Below are 25,236 nucleotides of genomic sequence, written 5' to 3' on the forward strand. Positions count from 1 at the left end.
AAAAAATCCAGGCTAGAAAAATGTAGGAAGGGGGCAGAGAATAGATAGGAAGGAGCGCCGCCCGCCACGAACAGCGGGTGCCAGGGCTGTCTGGAGCCCGAGAGAATCCTCAAAGCGCTGCGCTACTACCTGCCCACGTGAGTGCCTGTGCCAAGGAGCCAGAGCCCCGGGAGCAGAGAGAGTCGAGACGCAGAGGGGCCGCAGGCAGAGACCCAGCGAGCGCGCTGCCCGGGCGCCGAGCCCAGGGGCCGCCCACTGGCCGGGGAGCCGGGGAGCGCGCAGGGGAGGCGGCAGCGTCCGGGCTTCCCCGGGCTTCCCCTCGCCCAGGCGCGAGCGCAGGGCGCGGCGGGCCCAGGGCGCGGAGGCGGTGCCGGGCGCGGGGGACCCGGGACTCCCCGAGGCGCCCTCCCGCTCGGCGCAGGGGCCGCGGGGCTGGGAGCGTCGGGGGCTGTAGATGCGGCGTCCCCGAACCCCGGAGCCTCGGGCGGGAGATTTGGGCTGAGCCCTGCCCGCCCCTCCCGGCGCCCGCCTCCCGCCCCCGCCCGCGGCCTGGAGCGCGCCTCGCTCGCCGCCCCGGGTCTGGCGAGCCGGCACCGGCCAGGCTGCGAGAGCCGCCGAGAGCACCAGCCGCCGCCGCCGCCGCGGGAGCCGCTCCGGCCACACCATGAGAGAACTGGCCATCGAGATCGGGGTCCGAGCCCTGCTTTTCGGGGTCTTCGTGTAAGTAGTGGCGCGCCGCGGTGTCGGGGCGCGAGGACTCGGGGACCCACGGACCGAGCCTCTGGGCACCCCAAGTTTGTTTGCGTCCCGCCGGGGCCTGGATTGGAGGGTCCCTTCCCCGCCCAGGGATGCGTCCTAGAGGACCTAGAGAGACCCTTCTGGCCCTCTTCCTGGGACTCTGCGCGCGAAGGGACCCCGGCGCGCGAGACTGAGCCGGCTCCCGTCACCCTCAACGCGCCAGGTCCCCTGGCCGGCGCCTTTCCCCGGCCCTGCACCACCTGCCCGGGATTCTGGATGCTCACGGGGACGCAGACGCGCACCCTCGTTGGCACCCTGGGGAAGTTTCTCCTTGTGTGTGATCTTCGGAGCCCGACGTTTGCAGTCTCTGCTCCTGGTTGCATCCTTCCTGGATCCTCGCGGTACCCAGGGCCGGGCTGGATCTCCCTTCGCGCCCCTGGCTTTGGCGCCCGGGGGGTCCTGGTGAGCGTTTTTCCCGGAGGCATTTGCGGTACTTCTCCGGCTGGAAAACTGTTGCTGCGGCGGCTAAGAAGTCGGAGGGCCGGCAGCCCGGGATGTGGGCTCCATCTGCCTAGAGCTCTGTGCGGAGTCCATGTCCACTTAGGGCAGCAGCGAGATGCCCCGGGGGCCCTGAGCGGCGGGTGCTTGGCAAGAGGAGGGGGATCTGGCAATGGGTTTTTTTTCAGAGACGCATGAGCCCCATTGTACTCCCGGAGACCCGCCGCCCGCCCCCCGCCAGCTTCTCCCGCGCCCAAGCAGCAGCGATCTGTCGCGTCTCTGCCCTTCAGATTCAAGCCCAGAACATCCCTTCAGACCCATTCCTAGCCTTCTGTCATCTCCTGTCACCTAGGCGCCCGTGTCTACACTTGTCCCTCCATTAGGGGTTCAGGTTGTCTCTCCTCCTCTGCCCAGGGCTGTTTTCAGACACATTTTAAATATTTAAGTTGCATGAACTTTCTGGATTTGCTTTTTTTTTTTTTTTAAGCCCATTGAGCCATTCCAAACAGGAGGCCTCTCTCTGGATTTCTACCCCGAATCCGGAGTCCTTGGTGGCCAGTGGGAGGCTGTGAGATGACTTGGGTTTCCTTCACCCGGGGTATACACGTGCAAAGAAATGCCCTTTCTGGCATGTTTTTCTTTACCAGGGACTAAATTCATCCAGCGTGTTTATTCATACTGCTAGAAAAAATCCGTGAGCTTCCCCTAGATGTAGAAAACCCCCTCTCCTAGCTTCTGACTAAACACTAGTGTTATTCAGTGGGAAGAAGAAGAACTCGGGTGGTTCCTGAGGCACTTTAGAAAAAAACAGAAAACACTTTTCCCTCCTCTTAGTCTATTTTTCTACCTTTGGAATATACATTCAAACTAGTACTTGCCTTGCAGTCAGATGGGGACAGCTTCCAACTGGCAGTTAGGCTGAGCCCCATTAAAGTATTGTGTGATAGAAATGATAAAATAGTGTTCAGTGCACAGGAAAATTTACCATTTGTTGGGTGAATGTTCGTGTGAGTAATGTTGAAATAAAGTGAGGTAGGCTCTTTGGCTGCTAGTTTTGTTTGCCACTGGCAATCATCAAATTAAAAAAAGGATCCAGTGATATGTAAATATTTGTATTATTTTCAAACACTCCTTCAAATATCTCCCCCCTCCGCCACCAAACATTTATGTGATGTTTACAAATACGTAATGAATGGTCCATGCAGTGGATTTGGAAATTTGATAATTATCGTTTTATGTGCTTCTTGCTTCCTCTAAAGATGTTATGTAAAAATCAGGCAGTTTATTTTTTTTCTCCAGCTTCCCCTTTGTATTAATTACTTAATGGGGGATTTACTATCACCCAGAGTGGATTTGTTATCACCCAAAATCTTGGGTGCTGATGGCATTTTTGGATGATTCCCTGGTTTTGTACCAAATTGGAAATATTAGCAGTGAGCCATATTAACTTACGGTTCTTTTACCTGGAAAGACCAGCTTAGGTATCTGTGCTGACTCCCTGGGTGGGAATCTCAGATGCTCAGATGCTGTTATCATCAGGCAGATACCGACTTCCGGAGGACTGGTGTGGAGCGCGAGATACAGATGACCCTTTGTTTTCTTAGACGAGCTTCTGGCGAGATGACAGAGGCTGGCTTTCGGGGGTGAGGGGAGTTTCATTCTCCCTTTCACTAGTACTGGTCTGATGGCAAGCTTTGGTGGCTTGAACCCACCTCTAGTCACGAAGGTGGTGGTCTCAGTAGGAGAGCTTCATCCTCGTAGGTTTAGAAAGTCCCTCTGGACAAGCCGAATCCATTTCTCTGCTGTGGGGTCCAACTTAGATGACACTGTTTGGTTCTTCTTGATGTATCTACCTCATTTCTGAGGATAAGGGAATAATCTTTTGCTGGGGGATACTTTATTTCTTTGCAGACTTGTGCCTCTGGGGCACATCACCTGTAGCTGCACCTGTTCTCTGATCAGATTTGTTCTGCATGAAACTAGAACCCCACTTCCTGGTGCCCAAAGTCATGTCTGACTCTTTTGTGACCCCGTGGACTGTAGCCCGCCAGGCTTCTCTGTCCATGGGATTTCTCAGGCAAGAATACTGGAGTGGGTTGCCCTTTCCTTCTCCAGGGGGTTCTTCGCAACCCAAGGATCAAACCTGCATCTCCTGACATTGGGAGGCGGATTCTTTATGGCTGAGCCACCGGGGAAGCCCCCCTAGAGGTGTGAGGTTAGTGCTAATGCAATGCATTTGTGGATCCATGGGTAGTGGGGATAGGCTAGGAAACAAGGTTTCCCTTGTTCTCTTAAGGAGCCGGTTCTCTGCCTCCAGACCAGGTTTAGCATTGAGGTTTGATGACTCAGGATTCCAACAGGATGCTTTTCATGGACCACTCTCCAGAGAGCACCTGAGAAATGCTCGGTCCTGCCTGAGAAGCTCAATCACCGAGGAGAAAATTAGTAACAAGTAATGCCCATCAGGGCTGGTATGTAAAGTTTAACTTACCAGGAAATAAATTGGTTTGAGGAATCAGTGTTTAGGAAACATCAAAGTACAGTGTGCAGCTTTGAGGCTGAATTTAGTATTCTGAGACTTGTGGGCTTTGCTCTTCCTCAAGGGTCCCATGGGAGGGCTTCTCAGGTGACCCTAGTGGTAAAGAACTCGCCTGCCAATGCATGAGATGTAGGTTCAATCCCTGGGTCACGAAGATCCCCTGGAAGAGGGCCTGGCAACCCACTCCAGTATTCTTGCCTAGATAACCCTACGGACAGAGGAGCCTGGTGGGCTACAGTCCATCGGGTCACAAGGAGTCAGACACAACTGAAGTGATTTAGTATGGCATGGCAAAGGCTGTGGGAAAAGCAGAGAGAAGGAGTACCCACAGGCTTCCTCCATTCTGCCATCACCCGAGATGCCAGCAGGGATACTGTGAGTGTTCCTGCACCTGCGAAAGCCATCACTGGATGTTGCTGAGTGAGTGGAGGTGGAAGCAAGGTGGCCGGTCAGTGGCCCTGTAACCCCCGTGTGTGTAACCCACGTGTGTGTACCACTAGTGGTACACTACTTCCACTTTTCCACCTTGGCCACTCTAGTAACTACCATTTATTCAGGGCTTACTATGTGCCAGACACTAATAAAGACAACTGCATATACTATTTAACCATTATACGCACCCGATGAGGCAGGTGTGCTGACATTTCTAATCATGGATGAAGGATCTGAAACACAGATTGAGGAACTGCCACAGAGCTGGTAAGGGCGCTGAGATCTAAATCTCAGTGCTCCAGCTCTCGGTCACCTCACTGTACAGCTTCAGAAAAAAAAAAAAAAAACAGCCAGCAGTGGTCTGTTGAGGGCTCGCTGTCCACCAAAGGGACTCCATGTGATTTCTCCTTAAAGCCTGATTTTACTTGAAGGGATTCTCTTAATTTTTCCGACTTTACAAATAAGGAGACCAATTTAGAAAGGCTAAGTAACTTGTCTGCAGGTACTCAGCCAGCAGGAGGTATAACATGGTTTCAGGCAATCGTCTTCCCTTCCCAAAGCTGCTGAGACGAACTATGTCCAGTTCCAGGCTTCCAGACTGGAACCAAAGTGACCACCTCTTAGAAGCCATCCCTCCTCTAAAGATCCTTTATATTTAGAGAAGCACAGTCTGGCCTAATGTCCCTCTAGTTCTAAAACCAGACTCTGACATCTCAGTGGTAAAGGGGGCCAGCTGTGGTTCACCTTCCCCAAGAGGAGGGGTTGGGCTTGTTACAGATTTTAAGGGTCTTCCTTATGTCTCTGGACCCCAGAGAGCATGACTTGGTGAGGAAGTAGCCGGTAAAAACATTAAAGGACTAGCGCTGTTTTCTCTTGCTGTTGTTGGCCGTTCCCCTCTGGGGCATCAGTTAAATGGGAGAAGCCTTTATTTATAGCACTGCAGAAAGGACCCTGGAAATATGATGATGACCTGAAATGCTAACGGGGTGGGTGGGGGATGGCGCAGATGAGCTGCCTACTTCATTTGTGAGTCTGGGGTCCTCAACCTCTCTTTTTCTCCCCACATCCCTTCACCCTCTTTCTCTCCCTCCCTGTGGCTCCTGGAGGGTCCCTGTCTGGGATGTCCCTCCAGAAGCTAAGGGTGTGCTCAGGATGCCAGGCAATGGTGTTTGCTTCACCTCAGATCAACTCAGCCTCTCTCCTTGAGCACTACCTATGCTGGAGGCCTGAGCAGGTGGCAGGGATGCTTGGGTGAGGAAGACCAGGGGGCCTCCAAGGAGCATGCAGCCTGGCAGAGCAAGTACATGATACACTGCTTTTTGTTATTCCCGCCCCCGCCCCTCGCTTTGCAGTCACTGGTTTTGAAAGTTTTGCCTCCAAACATTTCCCTTTTATTATCCATCCAGTCTATAGATGCATGTTTGGCATCTTGTAGGTCCCTGCAGTTATAGTGGTTATTTTTTTTTTTCTCTTTCATTAGTAAACTTCAGTTTGTGTAATTCCAAACAGACACAGAGTAACTTGGCGCTTTAGCCGATCCAGGTGACTTGCTCGAGGGCCCTGGCTGTGAGGTGGATTTTTGGAATATTGGCAGTAGCTAATAGATCTTTCTTTATTACCCTGAGAAGTCTGATTTAAGACTCGAGGTTGGGGAGAGCTATGGTGTTTGGAGCAGACTGCTCGGTCTTACTTAGAAGGAGGAGTTAATTAGCCCTGGGAGGAATGACAAGGAATAGACAAGTGCCAAGGAAGGTTGCTTAGAGCTGGCATCTCTCACCTGAGTCTTGAGCAGGGCATGGAAGGTGCAGAGGCCCTGGGCCCGAGAACATTCCTACAGACAGAGTCCTGGAGCCAAAGCCTGGAGGCACATTTTGGGTGGAATTGGCTCAGATGGTAAAGAATCGGCCTACAGGGATCAACTCAGGCTTGATCTCTGGGTTGGGAGGATTCCCTGGAGAAGGGAATGGCAACCTACTCCAGTATTCTTGCCTGGAGAATCCCATGGACGGAGGAGCCTGGTGGGCTGCAAAGAGTAGGACATGAATGAGTGAGTAACACTAACTAAGCTCGCCACGTGTGGCCTCAATACAAAGTGTGGGTTTCGAGGTTGTGGAGTTGGGTTGTAGGAAGGTCAGGAAATGAGCCTAGCATGAGGACGTCTTAGGGCCCTGTGTGAAGCTTGGATATTCCCCTGTGCGGAACGTCCCTGGGGAGCCCTGGGAAGTTTGAAACAAAAAAGCGCCATGAACAGACACATGCCCACCGTGGAGGGTGCAGTAGCTCCCTCGGCACCTAGGTCCCGGTCCTTCTGTCGGTGGCCATGTGCGCCTCTGTTGCTGGGCTCCTCTGTGCTTGAGCCTGAGGTTTGTTCTGCCCTCTGTGCAGGAATCTACATCCCTGTCTTCTTTGCTTTCCCTGCTCTTTCAGCTGGGCCTTGCATGGTTGGTGCTCAGGGGAGCTCACCAGCTGGCCCTTGGTTTGCGAAGATCGTGTTTACAGACCCCTGAGTGTTCGGCATCCATTCAGAGCAAGGTTTCCTGAAGGGCAGCCTGCTGACCACCTGCGCCTGAATTACCTGGGCCCCAGCTCAGGCCTGACTGGATCAGCCTTTGGAGTGGAGCCCAACCCTGGAGTGGATCAACACGCCCATCAACCCGTGGAGTGTTGCATTTTCATCAGGCGATCCTTCTTACACATTTGGGAACTGCTGACGTGCAGTTTCAGTGGCTTGAGACCCTCTTGTGGTCTAGGGTCGCCTCTGGTTATTTTCTCCCTTGGCTACATGTGAGACGACCGTTCCCAAATCCCTGCATTTAGGTGGGGCCATGGGGAACACGGGCAGAGTGACAGGGGTCACCTTTAGGTTGAGGCAGCATCAGGCCCCTTTGGTGACCTGTCATTGTCCTTCTCTGTTGGCGGCAAGCATGGAGCTCTGTGTTGAGGTGGCAAAGCCGCCAGATGCCTGCTGCTGCTGGACTTGTGGGACAGAAGGAAGCTTTTTATCATTAACTGTGATTTGGGAACTGAGGTAGCTCAGCTGGTAAAGAATCCTCCTGCAGTGTGGGTGACCTGTGTTCGATCCCTGGGTTGGGAAGATCCCCTGGAGAAGGGAAAGGCTATCCACTCCGGTATTCTGGCCTGGAGAATTCCATGGACTGTATAATCCATGGGATTGCAAAGAGTCAGACACTACTGATTGACTTTCACTTTAGCTACTGTAGCAGAAATCTATTCTATCTAATACACCTGTAATAATTTTGCTCACTCTCTAGAAACAAAGGGTTTTTTGAAGCAAAGTGTAAATGACAAACCATGGGCTTTGGAGCTGGATGGATCGGGGTTGGGATGGGATTTTAACTCTGCTACCAACTAGCAAATTGCCTAACACCTCAGTTCTTCATGAGTGAAATGGGTTAGTTCCTACTTCACTGGGTTTTCTTAAATACGGTGCTGTAAGTGCCTACAGTACATACACTGATAATTAGGTGTCTGCTCCCTACTCTTGTGAATCCCTATGATCTATATGTAGTGTCAAAACCTGGCCATGTAGTATAGTGATCACAGTTAGGGCCCTTGGCGTTGTGTTACTGGGACTTGAATCCTGGTTTTGTCACTTAGCTGTGTGAACCTTTTAGCAAAGTGTTTATCCTAGTTCAGTCCATCTTTCTCCATCTATTCCCCATCAACAGCATCCTCGGATGTAAGACTTGGGAGTATTAAGTGAGAGAGCCCCAACAAATGGTGATATGATCTTTATTATCCTTTTATTGAGATGAATCTGTAATGTACACGCTAAGGAAAATGCCATAGGTAGCTAATGATACTCTTATTGCAAATGATTTACTACCATATTTCTGTAAAATAATTAACTCCTTTTTATTTCAAACAATTGCTTTTAGCCCCCTAAAGTGAGGTACATAAATTGCCATGAGTTCATTCAGTGAGCTGTACCCCCATTAAAGCGTGGGGTGCTGTCTCTCTGATGGTGTCTCAGCCCTGTAGCTTCTCAGCAGAGACAAATTACCGGCCTTTTACAGCAGCGATTCTAGGACTCTGAATCAGAAGTGTTATCAGTGTTCGCTAATATGTAAGAAAAATGCTGTGTTCCCATCATTGACCTTTGAGTCTGTGCTTTCACACAGAGTTCTGCCAGAAGCCTGCTGCAGACAATTCTTCAATCAGACACCCCTTGCACCCACCAGTCTCTGCATGCCGGACCAAGTATACCCAGTGCTTCTCCCCCACCCAGGAGGGCATCTGCTCTATCTTCCGATAAATGGAGCATCCTTCCGTTTGAAATATTATTTGCCACTGTAGAATGAGTCGGCTGTACCCAGAATTCTGAGAACTGGTGATGTTTTCCCACAGGGAGATAAATGCTTACAATGCCACAAAAAGAGATCATTAGTTTTATAGCTTTGGGATAAAGTTATCTCAATTAGTTATGAAGATTATACCTTTTATGACCCACACAAGGCTCGTAAAAGCTCCATATCTCTATTTTTCTGTGATAGTGTTTTTAAATAAGAAATTGTCTCAGTAATATTGTTTCTTTAAAAAATATAATCTTGGTGTTCTGCGGATGAATTAGAAACCCTGGTTTACCGTGAGGAAGTAAATTAGTACAGGACTTGGCAGTGCCCGGGATGGATGAGCAGGAAGCCAGGAGGGGCTGGGGCTGTAGAGCCCAAGGACTGCTTCATCACAGCCTTTTAATACGTGACTGTGAAAAATTGTCCCGTCGAGGTGAGGGACGAGTTGCTATTCTGTGTCCACTGAAGACAAAGCAGTGAGAAATGGGGTCAGAAGCTGCAGGAGCATCTAGGTTGGTTTGCAGAAAGGCAACAGTCTGCCGATCGGCACTAGACATATCTTTCTTCTTTACCAGAGGGTTTTTAAAACGTATTTTTATTGAAGTATCAGTTTGAACCATGTGGAATTGCTGATATTTGACTGTTTTGACTTACAGACTCAGGAATTTCGTCTCAGTCCAAACTAAAAATAATATCCACAAAGAAAAGAGCATGATTCATGACTGTACAGAGCACCCTCCACCCTCAACAGCCCCTTCTGCCACCCTGAGGGTCTCATCATTCTAACTTCTAACAGCGTTTTTGAGCTTTGTGTAAATGGCATCAAGCACTGCGTATACTGTTTTCTGTAGCTTTTTGGGGGCTTTCTGCTTGGGCATGCTTTGGAGACTTATCCGTGTTATGCGTAGTGTTAGTTTGTTAATTCTCATTGTCATGGCATGCTGGAACCTTTTTGTTTACTTGTTATATGGATATCATTTATGGTATTTGGATTATTTATTATTTTTGGCTATTAAGCATAATGCTGCTATTGTTTTTAATGAACATATCTGTATACTCCCTCAGTATAACTATATACTGAGGGGTGGAAATGCTCAGTAATTCATCTGAGATTTTTAAAGAGGATCTGGCTTCTTTTTGTCTGGCCCAAATTCTGAGAGAGAGCACTAGGCTGTATGCTGCTTTAATCTCCATCTGTTGATCAGTGACTTTGTGTAAAGCACGTGGTAAATGACAGGAGGATGTGCAGAGGCTGGGTCCCCACTCTGCAGAAGGGGGACAGCATGGCACCAAAGTCTGCTTGTGGGCATTGAAGCTGTATCCTGACTGCTGATGAGAGAGATGTGTCCCGGCTTCCTCATCTGTAAAGTGGGGACAAGATATCACTGCCGAGGAGGCTTAAAGGTGAGGCGAAGTAATGTTGTGACACATGGTAAGTGTTAAAGCCAGGCTCCTTTCCTTCCTCCACCTCTCTTCCCTCCAGCGGGGAGGTCGAGATTCAGCTCAGTCGCTCAGCTGTATCCGGCTCTTTGCGACTCTATGGACTGCAGCACACCAGCCTTCCCTGTCCATCACCAACTCCCCAAACTTGCTCAAACTCATGTCCATCGAGTCGGTGATGCCATCCAACCATCTCAACTTCTGTCGTCCCCTTCTCCTTCTGCCTTTGATCTTTCCCAGAATCAGGGTCTTTTCCAATGAGTTAGTTCTTCACATCAGGTAGCCAAAGTATTGTAGTCTCAGCTTCAGCATCAGTCCTTCCAGTGAATATTCAGGACTGATTTCCTTTAGGATTGACTGGATGGATCTCCTTGCAGTCCAAGGGACTCTCGAGTCTTCTTCAATACCATGGTTCAAAAGTATCCATTCTTCAGTGCTCACCTTTCTTTATGGTCCAACTGTCACATCCATACATGACTACTGGAAAAACCATAGCTTTGGCTAGATGGACCTTTGTTGGCAAGGTAATGTCTCTGCTTTTTAATATGCTATCTAGGTTGGTCATAGCTTTTCTTCCATGAACAGTATGAAAAGGGGGAGGTCGAGATAGAGGTAAATAAAAGATACCTAATGTCACAAACAGGGAGATAAACCAGTCAATCCTAAAGGAAATCAACCCTGAATATTCTCTGGAAGGACTGATGCTGAAGCTGAAGCTGAAGCTCCGATACAATGTCCACCTGATGCAAAGAAATGACTCATTGAAAAAGACCCTGATGCTGGGAAAGATTGAGGGCAGGAGGAGAAGAGGGTGGAAGAGGATGAGATAGTTAGATAGCATCAGTGAGTCAATGGATATGAGTTTGTGCAAACTCTGGGAGATGGTGAAGGACAAGAAAGCCTAGTGTGATGCAGTCCACGGGGTCACAAAGAGTCAGACAGGACTGAACAACTGAACAACAAGAACAGAGTTGCAATGTAATACTAATAATGAGTGCAGCAGTCAGTGCCACAGCAGAAATGAACCTGGAACTGGTATCTGGAAAGTCTGAGGATGGCGTTCTGAATAATTGTCCAAGAAGTCGTTGAGAAAAAGGCAAGGCTTATAGGCATGTATGGGGCTTCCCTGGTGGCTCAGATGGTAAAGAATCAGTCTGCAATGCAGGAGACTGCCTATGTGTATGTGTGGGTGTCCTTTAATCGACCTGTCTCTCCATCTTGGTTACAGGAAGCAAGTTTTAATACTAACCATGTGCCATGTTCATGCTAGGCGTTTGTCACACCCTAGATGGCCTAATCTTTTCAATCCTTTACTCTAGGAGGTGATACTGTTGTCCTAAGTTACAGAGTTTTCAGTTCAGTTCAGTTCAGTCGCTTGGTCGTGTCCAGCTCTTTGCAACCCCATGAATCGCAGCACACCAGGCCTCCTTGTCCATCACCAACTCCCGGAGTTCACTCAAACTCACATCCATCGAGTTGGTGATGCCATCCAGCCATCTTATCCTCTGTCATCCCCTTCTCCTCCTGCCCTCAGCATCAGAGTCTTTTCCAATGAGTCAACTCTTCACATGAGGTGGCCAAAGTACTGGAGTTTCAGAGCTTTAGCATCAGTCCTTCCAAAGAACACCCAGGACTGATCTCCTTCAGAATGGACTGACTGGATCTCCTTGCAGTCCAAGGGATTCTCAAGAGTCTTATCCAGCACCACAGTTCAAAAGCATCAATTCTTTGGCACTCAGCTTTCTTCACGCATATAGATTAGCACAAGCTTTTTATGGGCTCCGATGAACAAGTGTAGCCATTGAACTTAGTTTTGTATATAATATAGATAACCATTTGTTAGCTTGGAAGATATCCATAAACTGTTGTTAAGTGATAAAAAGCAGGTTACATAAGTGTGTATAAAGCTACTGTAATGTGGTAATAGAATAAAATCAATTTGTATCTATGTCTGTAAGAAAATAGCTATAAAGATAAACAACGAAATCTTAATGGTGGTTATTTCAGGCTGATGGGATTATATAATATTTGCTTTTTTTTCATTATACCATTTATTGTGTAATTATTTTACAGTAAACATTTATTACTTTCATACATAATTAGAAACTGACTTAGATGTTTCCTGTTATAGGGGAAAAAAGAAGCTAATGAAATATCCATAGACAGGGCACTGGATGATTCTTTTCTGATTGCTTTAAATATCTGAAGTGGGAATGTGTCAAAAATCAACCTTACTATATTTCATGTCAAATAAAATGTTTAAAGGAAAATCAGAAAGTAAGGATTAACACACAGGATGTGTGAGATCATGGTAAAACAGATATGATCAGATGCTATATGTGGAATTATAAATGGACATAAGCCTTTTGAAGAGTAACATCACAGTGCATAGACAGCCATAAAAATTATTCCTGTTCTTTGACTTAGAATGCTTTAAAAAATATGTTGAAACACTGATATAAAAGATTACAAAAGCTTCATGTATAAAGATGTTCATTGCTGTGTTCCATGCCAAGCAAATACACTTGTCAAATAAAAATAAATTAAAGTTCAGATAGTCAAAAAAATTTCAAATGGTCAACGTTTGAAGAAAAGTTGTAGAAGCTATGAATATAAAGAAATACTATATAGCTATTAAAGTAACCTTTTTGAAAATCATGAACAAGGTAAAATTTTATGAAGTAATTGTTAAGGAAAACACTACACAAAAAAATATTTATTTCCAGACTATTGGAAATAGGTCTGATTGGGACAAATGTTAGAAAAGATTACAAAAAATGAATATGATGGGGATGAATGTTCCCCTTCACTTGAACATTATTTTAAAATTAAAACAATACAAAAGGTGTAAGTTTCCCAGAACTCCTGCACTTCTGCCAATTCCATTCCTTTTCCTTTTTAAAGTTAAACTTTTAAACAAATATTTATATAATAAAAAAGAAAATACATTTTATCTATAGCTTAATTTTTGTAACTTAATGTACCTTGGAGATATTTTCTATCTTTATAGATCTACTTGATTCCTTTTGATGGCTGTGTAGTGTTCTGTTGTATTAACCTATTCACAGAATTTTAAGAGTATTTTCATCTTTTGTTATAATAGACAACATTGCAGTTGTGCATATATTGTGACGTACCTATTAAATTACTGCTGTGATAAACCCAATAAAAGAAATCTCTGGGCCAAAGGCCACATGTATTTTAAATTCTGATGGGTACTACCAAAAGTAAAAGTGGAAGTCGCTTAGTGGTGTCTGACTCTTTGTGACCCCATGGGCTGTCCATGGAATTCTCTAGGTCAGAATACTAGAGTGGGTAGCTTTTCCCTTCTCTAGGGGATTTTCCCAACCCAGGGATCGAACCCAGGTCTCCCACATTGCAGGGGGAATCTTCACCAACTGAGTTATCAAGGAAGCCCTGCTGCTCTGCTGCTGCTGCTGCTGCTGCCAAGCCGCTTCAGTTGTGTCCAACTCTGTACGACCCCATAGACGGCAGCCCACCAGGCTCCTCCGTCCCTGGGATTCTCCAGGCAAGAATACTGGAGTGGGTTGCCATTTCCTGCTCCAATGCATGAAAAAGTGAAAAGTGAAAGTGAAGTTGCTCAGGCGTGTCTGACTCTTAGCGACCCCATGGACTGCAGCCTACCAGTTCCTCTGCCCATGGGATTTTCCAGGCAAGAGTAGTGGAGTGGGGTGCCAGTGCCCTCTCCTGGGTATTACCAAATTGCTACCCAAATGGCTATACCTACTTACATTCTACCAATAGTTCAGAGGTATCTAGTTTTTTTTTTTTTTTAACATTTTTGCCAATTCTGGATGTTATTAACATTTTATATTTATACATGAGAGGGAATATATCGTTTGCATCTTTTCAGTCGTGTATTGGAAATTTGTATTTTTAACTAAAATATCTGCCATTTTCCTTTATTCATGCTTTTATTGGATCTTCACATCTATCTTCCTGATATGTAGGAGTGTTTTATTCTTAATAGCTATTGACCTTTTATTTCATAAGTTGCAAAACGTTTACACCTGTATGATTGACTTTTAAGTTTCTTTGCACTTTCTATTATTGTGCACAATTCAATGATATAGTTAAATCTTTCAGTCTTTTCCTTTGTGGTTTCAGAATTTCTGTCCTATTTAGAAAGGTGGCTCAGCTGGTAAAGAATCCACCTGCAACTGGGGATACCTAGGTTCAGTCCCTGGTTTGGGAAGATCCTCTGGAGAAAGGAAAGGCTACCCACTCTGGTTTTCTGGCCTAGAGAATTCCATGGACTGTATAGCCCGTGGGGTCGCTACGTGTCGGACCCGACTGAGCGACTTTCATTTTCAGTTTCACTTTGTCAGCTAAAACAGAAACATTTTTCTGTATTGCCTAGTATTTTATACTTTTCTTCTTTAATTCTAATTCTTTATGAGAATTTTGATTCTGTATGAGATTTAATTTAATTTTAATTCTGTATGAGAATTTTTTTAAACTTATGGAGTGAAGTGGAGGATTTAACATTTTTCTTACATGTGTTTGTCAGTTACAAAATAAGCATTGTTTTCTCAGTGACTTCTTCATCACGTAACAAACTTCCATATGTCTGTAGATTGCAAGTGAATTCTATTGTGATTATTTGTTTGCTTGGTTGTGGCTCAATATAACATTTCAATTATTGTAACTTTATAGTTTGTTGAGATATCTGAAAGGAAATGGCCCCTTCTTCCTGAGAAGGTTTAGATTGCAGGATCCCGAACCAGGATGTTTGGGGCTCAAAACACTAATCTCCTGTTGACTAATTATGTGAACTTGGGTGGTTTGTTTTATCTCTCTGTGTTTCAGCTTCCTAGCCTTAAATATGGAGATAATTATAGTCTTCGGAGAAGGAAATGGCAACCCACTCCAGAATCTTGCTTGGAGAACCTCATGGACAGAGGAGCCTGGAGGGTCCCTGGGGTCACAAAGAGTTGGACACGACTTAACACCTGAACAATAACCACAGTGCTAAAATAATTTCATTGAGTTGAGATCAGAGACTGTGACTTGTGTGATTTCTAGTTTTTTAAAAAAATTTTGTTAGGATTCTCTGTATGGTCACATACATAGTCAATTTTAAAATTTACCTACAGTGTAAGTTTTTGTAAATTTACATAGTTTGAACATAATGAATAGTTTCTGTTTGGTAGCTATAAAGCTGTAAATATATTAAAGCAAGTTAGCTGTGCTGTTCAAATCCTCATATTTTCACTCTTTTAAATTTGTTCTTTTAAATGTGAAGATATGCTCCCTATGTCAAACTGGGGTAATTAAAGCTTTCACATTTTTTGAGATAGCTAATATTTATTTTGTATTGCTGCCAACTTATTCTGTTTTCTTTAAGTGGTGCTCATTTTTGTGTTCCACTCCCCCCCTTTTTGTTTCTTGCTTTGCTGAATAGTTCAAGTTTTCTTTGCTACCTCCCTTTTTTTCCTTTAGAGATTTGTAACTGAAATTACTGTGTCCATTTCTAGGTACTGTTCTTAAATTATCTTTCATTCTGATGAAATTGAACATCTTATCAGCATGAAGTTTCAATCTTTGTTTTAATGTTCTTTATCTTAAATTCTACTTCATTTACTTTTAATATGTAGCTGCATTATCTTTCTTGAGATTAATGTCTGCACAGAATGTACTTTTCAGTCTTTTTATTTTCAACCTATCTGTATTTTTATGTTTAATGTATAAAACTATGACTCTTATAAACAGCTTTTAGTTGTGCCTTTTAATTTTATCCAGTCTGACCAGTCTCTGCCATTCAGTTGGAATGGTTAAGCCGTTTACAGTTAATGCAATGGGTATGGTTGGGTTGAAGCCTACCACCTTCTTATTTGATTTTTATTTTTTTCATCTATTCTTGTTTCTCTTTTTCTGTCTTCTTTTAGGCTAATCAAATACTTGTTAGTATTCCACTTTATCTCCTTTATTATATTTTAATTATACCTCTTTAAAAAATTCATATGATTTTCTATACATTACAATATGCATTTTTTACTTGTCATTGTTAAGTCAATATTATACCACTTTACGTACAATGTAAGAATCTTTAAAAGACATGTTTTTCTCATGCCTTTGGTACATTGTCTTAGATTTCACTTTTACGTGTAAGCCCCATAAAACATTTACATTATTCTGTCTTAGCAGTTAATACATTTTTACAGAAAGTAAAATTTCAATGTATATTTACCCACACATCTACCATGTCTAGTACTCTTTATTACTTCTTGCGTATCTGATTTTCCCTTTAGGATGCTATCCCTTCAGCCTAGATAGCTGCCTTTAGCATGTCTTGTGGGCAGGTTTGCCAGGAATGAATGGATTCTTTTGGCTTTCGCCTTATTGGATTTGTTTTTATTTCGCCTTAACTTTGGAAAGACGTTTTTGTTTGTTATAGAATTTCAGATCGACGATTTTCTTTCTGTGCTTTAGAGACGGCTTTGGATCGTCCTGAGGATTTTAATGTTTCGATGAGAAGTCAGCTGTCCCTCTTACTCTCGCTCTTCTGAATGCCGTGTGTTTTCCGGTTGCCTGATTTTAAAACTTTATTTTCATTTTTGGTTGTCAGCAGTTTGTCTATGATGTGTCTCGTTTGGTCTCATTTGTATTTTTTTTTACAGCTCAAGTAGACAGATATTTTATTAGATAGACAGTAGATAGCACACTCCTAAGACAAGGGGGCAGGCCAAACCCAGAGGAGTGGCACATTTGTATTTTTGCTGCTTAGGTTCAAAAAGATTTTTGGAGCGATGGTTTGATGTCTTTCATCAATTAGTTATTCTCAAGACATTATTTTTTAAAATATTTCTTTAACCCCAGTCTGTCTGTCTCTCCTCTCCCTCTGGTTCTTCAGTTATATATATATCAGACAGTTTAGTATTATTATTATTATTTCTCAGGTCTTGGGTAGTTCTTTCTGTTTTTCTTTTTCTTTTTTTTTTTTTAACTTCCCTCTCTGTGACTTAGTTTAAGATAATAGCTATTGATTTTTCTTCAAATTCACTAATTCTTTATTCTGCTGTATCTATTTTGTTTTGGTAAGCCCATGCAACAGATGTTTTATTTCAAATGCTTTTTTTTTTCAATTATATATTGCTAATTTCCTTTTGATTCTTTTTATAGAGTTTTAGTTTCTTTGTGATGTTTTCCACTGGTTCACCTATTCTTTTCATCCTTCCCTAGAATTGTACACATTTTACAGTAGAAAGTCCTTTTCTGCTATTTCCATTGTTAGGATGATCCATGGTTTTGTTTTTTTTTTCTCTGAATTATGGATCATGTTTTCCTGTTTCTTTGCTTGTGTTATAATTTTTAATTTTATGTTGGATATTATGAGACACTTGACTTTTAACTTTCCTCTGAAAAATGTTGAGTTTTAAGCTTGTAGGCAGTTAATTTACTGTGGACTCACCTTAATCCTTGAAGCTTTGGTTCTAAAATGTGTTTGGAGAAGTCTGTGTTGGTTTAGATACTAGGGTGTGTCCTTAAGTTCTAGGATGTGTTTCTTACTCCTGTGGTTTGAGCCTTTTGAGGTTTCAGTTGAAAGTGTAACTTGGGGATGTTTCAACTCCAAACTCTATCTCCTGGCTGCTGAAGTCTGTCCTTCACTCTTTAGACTATGACGGTTACTGTGTGTGTGTGTGTGTGTGTGTGTGTGTGTGTGTGTGTGTTTCCAGTACAAACACATATATTAATAATGTCAAATGACCACAGAAACTCATGATTGCCCACATTGTGAGAGAGAGGACTTGATAAGACCAAACATTTAATGGAGATGGTGGCATTTCCTTATTATTTAAGCAATTATATATTTTGCAGAAGAAGAATACACATTCCCAACTATATTTACAATTTAGCTAATTAAAACTGCCCAAATTGAGATTTCTGAATATTCTGTGCCTAGAAATGTGATCACTAACAGGTATACCCAAATAATACCACTAGGAAGTATTGTTGCTACAGCCAGTTGCCAAATAATATTTTCCACAACCACAGAAAATTTGAAAACTTAGTTAAACCCAAAACTACAGTTGCTAAAATAAATACTGCATCATTTCAGTTCAGTTCAGTCACTCAGTCGTGTCCACCTCTTTGCGACCCCATGAATCACAGCACGCCAGGCCTCCCTGTCCATCACCATCTCCCGGAGTTCACTCAGACTCACGTCCATTGAGTCTGTGATGCCATCCAGCCATCTCATCCTCTGTCGTCCCCTTCTCCTCCTGCCCCCAATCCCTCCCAGCATCAGAGTCTTTTCCAATGAGTCAATTCTTCGTATGAGGTGGCCAAAGTACTGGAGCTTCAGCTTTAGCATCATTCCTTCCAAAGAATTCCCAGGGTTGATTTCCTTCAGAATGGACCGGTTGGATCTCCTTGCAGTCCAAGGGACTCTCAAGAGTCTTCTCCAACACCACAGTTCAAAAGCATCAATTCTTCGGTGCTCAGCCTTCTTCACAGTCCAACTCTCACATCCATACATGACCACAGGAAAAACCATAGCCTTGACTAGGCAGACCTTAGTCGGCAAAGTAATGTCTCTGCGTTTGAATATACTATCTAGGTTGGTCATAACTTTTCTTCCAAGGAGTAAATGTCTTTTAATTTCATGGCTGCAGTCACCATCTGATTTTGGAGCCCAAAAAAATAAAGTCTGACACTGTTTCTACTGTTTCCCCATCTATTTCCCATGAAGTGATGCAACCAGATGCCATGATCTTCGTTTTCTGAATGTTAAGCTTTAAGCCAACTTTTTCACTCTCCTCTTTCACTTTCATCAAGAGGCTTTTTAGCTCCTCTTCACATTCTGCCATAAGGGTGGTGTCATCTGCATATCTGAGGTTATTAATATTTCTCCTGGCAATCTTGATTCCAGCTTGTGTTTCTTCCAGTCCAGCATTTCTCATGATGTAGTCTGCATATAAGTTAAATAAGCAGGGTGACAATATACAGCCTTGATGTACTCCTTTTCCTATTTGGAACCAGTTTGTTGTTCCATGTCCAGTTCTAACTGTTGCTTCCTGACCTGCATACAGATTTCTCAAGAGGCAGGTTAGGTGGTCTGGTATTCCCATCTCTTTCAGAATTTTCCACAGTTTATTGTGATCCACACAGTCAAAGGCTTTGGCATAGTCAATTAAGCAGAAATAGATGTTTTTCTGGAACTCTGTTGCTTTCTCCATGATCCAGCGGATGTTGGCAATTTGATCTCTGGTTCCTCTGCCTTTTCTAAAACCAGCTTGAACATCTGGAATTTCACAGTTCACGTATTGCTGAAGCCTGGCTTGGAGAATTTTGAGCATTACTTTACTAACATGTGAGATGAGTGCAATTGTGCATAGTTTGAGCATTCTTTGGCATTGCCTTGCATAGGTATTTTCAATTAAATTTAAGTTTTTATGGGGCAAATCTTAATAAACCTAAGGTAGCAAGCTTAGTTCTTCTGTGGCCAAAGGCCAATGTTTCTAGGCTTCTTAAACAACCAGTTTTGCCTGAGACAATGACTGTAGTCTGCCAGGCTCCTCTGTCCATGAGATTTCCCAGGCAAGAATACTGGAGTAAGTTGCCATTTCCTTCTCCATGTGGCTGTTAATTTCCATTATTGTAATTTGTACTGTTCTCCTGCATGTTGGAATTTCTGAGTTTGCCAATAATTCGAAGGAAATTTGTACATGGAATTTTGGATTCCCACTCTCTGTCTAAACTCCTTAACAGGGCTGCATCTCCTTTCTTGTATTATCCAGTATTTTCTCCCCATATGCTTTGTGTCTTCCATAATTTTTTTTTGTCTTCTGCCTTGCGAATTGGTACCCCTTGAGGCTCTGCAGCCTGGATATGGATTTTATGTTTTTCATTCTTTTGAGTGGACTTCCGAGAGGGAAGAAAGACAAAACGTACAGGTTCGATTGGTCTTCTTGAACTAGATGTCCGTTTCAAAAACATTTTTCAAATGTTTCTTTGATACAGTGTTTATATTTTATATTAATTTTATATTAAAAATTGATTCTTCCACTTGTGAATATTTTTATAGTTTTCTGAGTCATCAAGTAAGTGGTCTTTTCTTTGCTAATCTAAAATCCTACCTATTTTCCAAGACTTGGCTCCGAATTTGCTTTTCTGTGGTATCTTATTTAAATATACTAACCCTAAATGTATATAATACTGATGATGAAGTTACAAAAAAGTCCCACAAAAAAGTCTTTTTTTTTTTAAATGATAGAAATACTTGGTTTTCTGGATGTATTGGGTTTTAATTCAGTCTTGTAGACAAGTGAAAATGTCTTCAGCCGTGTAATGAGAACATATTAAATTAGATATAAAAAATATGAATACCTTATTTATGGAAAAACGCAAGAAACAGAGATACTTATGCTCTGATATTTTTCCAGATGCAAAATATCTTTTCATTGTTTCCTAAAAGGAGCAGATTGGGGGTTGCTTGGCTCCAGGGGTGATGATGATGATAATAGTTAATATTTATTGAGCACTCACTGTATTCCAGGCAGTGCACCAAGGCAATTTACCCTTTAAATCTTCAATCCTATGAGGTAGGAGTTTTATAATTCTTCATATTTTTGGATGAGAAATCCAAGGCTTAGAAAGCTTTAAGAACTCACCCAGCGTCAGACTGTTAATAAGTGAGATGAAAGTGCCTTCAGTGAAACATTTAAATTGAGTGTTTAATGCGATGGAACAGTTTGCATCAGATTTGGGTAGAGAGGGGAGAGAAGGGTCTGGCGGTGAGGCTTTCTGGTAATTAAATGACCCTGACATCCTCAGTGAAGTCATGGACATGAATGGGATTGACGTACACTGAGCAAATGGAACTCTGACATTTTACCAGAAGGCACCACAGAGTGAATTGTATCTTACCCTGTGTCTGACCTGGGAGAGTCTTGAGGGCTTGTCTCATCTGTCTTCCCCTCTAGTTTTTTTTTTTTTTTTCCCTGTCTTTAACAGGGGGCCTCAATCATGTCCTCCTTGTTCAGTGGCGGAGGCAAACCTAGACCCCCAGTCTCTTGACTCTTGGCCCCAGGGGCTGCTCAGATGTGACCTCCTCTGCTTCTGATACGGCATCGGTCCTGCCCATTTGCATTTGGGCTCCTCTTTTCCCCATCCTATTGGGATCATGTGAATGTAGTTGCCTTTCTTGATAGCCTCTGTGGGGAGCTAGCTGGGGAGCTGCTTTTCATGGCTGATTCATGTCAACGTATGGCAAAAACCACTACAATATTATAATTAGTCTCCAATTAAAATAAATAAACTAAACACACACACACACACACACACACACACACACACACACACACACTCTTGCTCAAAAGGAAGTCCTTGGTCCAACATCTTGTCCCGCCCCCGCCCCCCCTCCCCCATTTCCAGTTATAAGATGAATCAATTCTGGGGATCTAATGTACAGCCTGGTGATGATGGTTAACGATACTCTGTTATATATTTGAAAGTTGATCGTAACTGCTCTGTACACAAGAAATGGTGGTTATGTGACACGATGCAAGTGTTAGCACCACCGCAGTGAGTGTTTTGCAACACATGCTCATCAAACTAGCACATTGTACATCTTAAACACACGTGAGGTCTACTGTGTCTCCATCAAGCTCGGAAAAAAAGTCCTGACACTTCCCTCCCGTGTGCTTGTCACACTTCCACAGGACGCAACAGAGGGGTGTCTCCAGGCCGAGAGAAGGTGAGGTGACGAGCCAGCCATGCCTGAGGGTGGTGTCCACTCCCGGTGGTCAACCTGACCTGAGGCTTCCTGTGGACTTTGTTCTAAGTGTCAGGACAAGGGATGCACCCTGAAGTTCTGGGATGGGTGTGTCTGGAGGTGTTTTCTCTCCAAAGTCCAGCTTTAGAAACTAAGGGGCACCACGTGTCACACTCAGAGTGTGTGTTCGTTGCGCAGAGTGTCTGCAGCTGATGATGTATTGCTCTATTTGGCCCAGTTCCCTTGTCCTGCGAGCAGTAGATGACGTTTAAGGGCAGGGAGCCACTGCCCTCACTTAAGATACCGTTGAAATCCCCTCCATTCCTTCACTTCTGCAGCCTGACCCGTGCTTGGGTTGAGTCCCACTGTGCCAGGCCCGGGGCGCAGAGATGAAGGATGCCGCACGCCAGCCCCAGTCACATGGCAAGTGGACAGCAGAGCCTCTGTATGTTGGGTTACAGCCAGGCCAGTCTTTCTGGTCTGGGGACTTACCAGTGCAAGAGGACTTTCCAGGAGTTATGGGATTGCAGTGGGGTCAGGGCCTTGGGGGGAAAAACGACAGGGCTCAGAGCAGGGTGATAAAGTAGCGTAGAGGACACCAGGGAGCAGCTTTGCCTGGGGCCAGCCGTGCCCTTCCCTAGGTAGACCTTGCGGCTGGCCCTCCAGCCCCAGGGACTGTCCTTGGAGTTGCTTTGCCATGAGAAATAGCAGCTTCTTTCTTTTTAAGTGCTTACTCTGTGCTTTGGGGGCAATTAGCTCATCTCATCCATACAACAGGATGTGAGTGCTGTGATTTTTTTTCACCTTACAGGGGGCAGAGGTGCTAAAGTGCGGGGAGGGGTGTGATCTGTCTGTGGTTGTCTGCTCATAGGTGGTAGAGGAGGAATCGGAGTCCAGGCCTGCCTGGCTTTGATCACTCTCTGTTCCCATTGTTCTGCGGCTGCACTTCGGTGGGGGGTTAGCTTTGTTCCGAGTCACCCACATGATTCCCTGGTGGCTCAGTTGGTAAAGAATCTGCCTGCAATGCAGGAGACCCCAGTTCGATCCCTGGGTCAGGATGGTCCGTTGGAAAAGGAAATGGCTCCCCACTCAGTATTCTTGCCTGGAAATTCCACGGACAGAGCCTGGTGGGCTACAGTCCATGGGGTCACACAGAGTCGGGAATGGCTTAGTGACTAAACTACCACCCGCATGATGGCCTGCTGCCCGCTATGTCTGGTGTGGATCTTGGGCACAACAAATCTATAGTCAGATGTACCCGAGTCTAGCACTGAGGTCCCAGAATCTGGAGCCAGGCTGCTTGGCGTCCACTGCTGCCTCCACCTCGGCTTAGGTTACTTTAACCTCTCCTTCCTCAGTTTACCGACCTGTAAAATGAGGATAGAAGTAGTACCTGCTGGAACCTGTCAGGGGATAAATACTGGCCAAGTGGTGCCTGGCACGTAGGGAGCACAAATGTAAGCTGTTATTTTTTTCTTGCTTAAATGTGAAAGTGAAAGTTGCTCAGTCGTGTCCAACTCTTTGCGACTCCATGGACTATACAGTCCATGGAATTCTCCAGGCTAGAATACTGGACTGGGTAGCCTTTCCTTCCTCCAGGGGATCTTCCCAACCCAGGGAGCGAACCCAGGTCTCACTGCAGGCGGATTCTTTACTAGCTTAGCCACCAGGGAAGCCCTGGTGTAATGTATTTTTTATTAATTTATTTTTTTACTGTAGTATAGTTGCTTTACAATGTTGTGTTAGCTTCTGCTGTATGTACAGCAAAATGAATCAGTCCTACATATACGTAGATACTCCCCCTTTTGGATTTCCCTGCCGTTCAGGTCACACAGTGCATTAAGTAGAGCTCTCTGTGCTACACAACAGGCTCCCATCGGTTGTCTGGTTTATGTTGTTTTTCAGTCACTTAGTCGTGTCCGACTCTTTATGACCCCATGGACGGCAGCACACCAGTTTTATACACAGTATCAATAGTGTATATGTGTCAACCCCCATTATTATCATACTCACAAGCGCTCATCTAGAAATTTTCCTACCCTTCTTCTTGCCCTGTCTTCAGAACAACCTCTTTTTCTGCACCCTTCTCTGGTGGTCTTCTTGTCACCCTGACCTTATCTTGCCTGTGAGAGCCGTTTGTTTATAAGAATTATGTGTCTCACTTCACTGTGATCATTGTTTCTTTCTTGACCAAGTGAAACCTCTCCCTGGATGTCAGCAGGCATTGTTGGAAAACAGTGCCTGCCTCGGAACAGCAAACATAAAAAGCATCCGATGAAGCTTGATTAATTATCTGTGTACTTTATGCCTAAAGCGTGAATCATGGTTTCCATTTCCTTCTCAAGAATGTGAGTTGCCTGCTTTGAATTAATCCAGCAATATAGTGGGTTTTTTTGTTTGTTTGTTTTAAATCTCCTTACTTCTGTGTCAGCACTCAGAATTATTGCCTGAGGGTTTTCTTTTAACTTCTTAGAGAATCTGAAGGTGTGTTGAATAATTTTTGGATTCAATTTAATTGTTTCAAGTTTGTAAAAAAAGAAGGGAAAAGAACTTTGTGAAGATCGTGCTCAGGAAAGAAGGGTCCCTCTTGTCAGTTTCATTCGCTTGTATCTGAGATGTTTTGAAAATCACTCGGGGTTTTTCTGCTGGTTGTGCTGGAAATCACAACTCCTTGCTTACGTCAGGAAATCAGGAAGCAGGGCTCACCCCGGACCGAGTGGGGTTCAATTTCACACTGAACGGAGTCACGTCCTAGGTACAAATCAATGTCAGATATAAAGAAGTCCTGGCACAACTTCCCGTGTGGCCTTGGGTTTGAAAGCATTTCCTCATTTGACTACAAGCTTCTCAAGAAGAGGAGTCTGGACTTTTGTGTTCACCACTCTCTGTCCCGCCCCTGATATGTGGCTGGCGCATAGTAGATGCTCAGGAAATGCGGAGTGAATGATATAACTGTGGTGAGGTGACTTCCGGTCACTTTATCACCTTCTAGAGGAAGAGCTCTTCCAACCAGGGCCTCCTGGGCCTGCAGACAGGAAGTCAGAAGCCAAGGCTTGTCCTCAGATATGCAGAGAAGCTGGGAGGAACAGTTGTAGGAGGACATGTGTCACTAAGAGAAGACAACGTTTCCTCCCCAGGAAGAAATGCAGTGCACAGAGGGCCAGGAGCTGCATGGAGATGTCCTGTAGGTTTGCAACCCTCTCAGCTTCCTGGGGAGCCTGGCAGACCCCTGGGCTGCCCTCCTTGGGCTCTGTCATTTAGAGACCATGCAGGGTGGGAGCAGGCAGGGAGGTGGCAAAGTGGCAGTGGGGTAGTGTGGCCACGTGTGTGTTTGATTAAATATCCAGATACACACCAGGCTTTGCCAGGCCTCCATCTCCGCCCCACCCCCCGCCCCCCAACAAGGCCGACACCCATAACTGTCCGGACAACCTTCTGGTAAGGAGTCCTTGGTGGGATCACACCCATTTCCCCAGGTGCAGGCTCTGCGATCAGTTACTTCCCGTCCCTTCTTGGGGGTTAGCTACTTAGTCTGTTTG

At 44.6% G+C, this 25,236-nt stretch overlaps 1 protein-coding gene across 1 annotated transcript in view; it reads left to right on the forward strand.

Annotated features, from left to right (window-relative positions):
• The first annotated feature begins 664 nt into the window (after positions 1–664).
• The window catches only part of PLPP4 (phospholipid phosphatase 4), a 145,142-nt gene continuing 120,570 nt past the window's right edge, over positions 665–25,236 (forward strand). Inside the window, exons 1-2 of the mRNA XM_052660823.1 lie at positions 665–720; positions 962–1,044. Of these exons, the coding sequence (XP_052516783.1) occupies positions 665–720; positions 962–1,044 (139 nt within the window). The remainder of the gene's footprint in view (positions 721–961; positions 1,045–25,236) is intronic.

The sequence above is a fragment of the Budorcas taxicolor genome, chromosome 23 (assembly GCF_023091745.1).
Source record: "Budorcas taxicolor isolate Tak-1 chromosome 23, Takin1.1, whole genome shotgun sequence".
Classification (NCBI taxonomy): Eukaryota; Metazoa; Chordata; class Mammalia; order Artiodactyla; family Bovidae; genus Budorcas; species Budorcas taxicolor.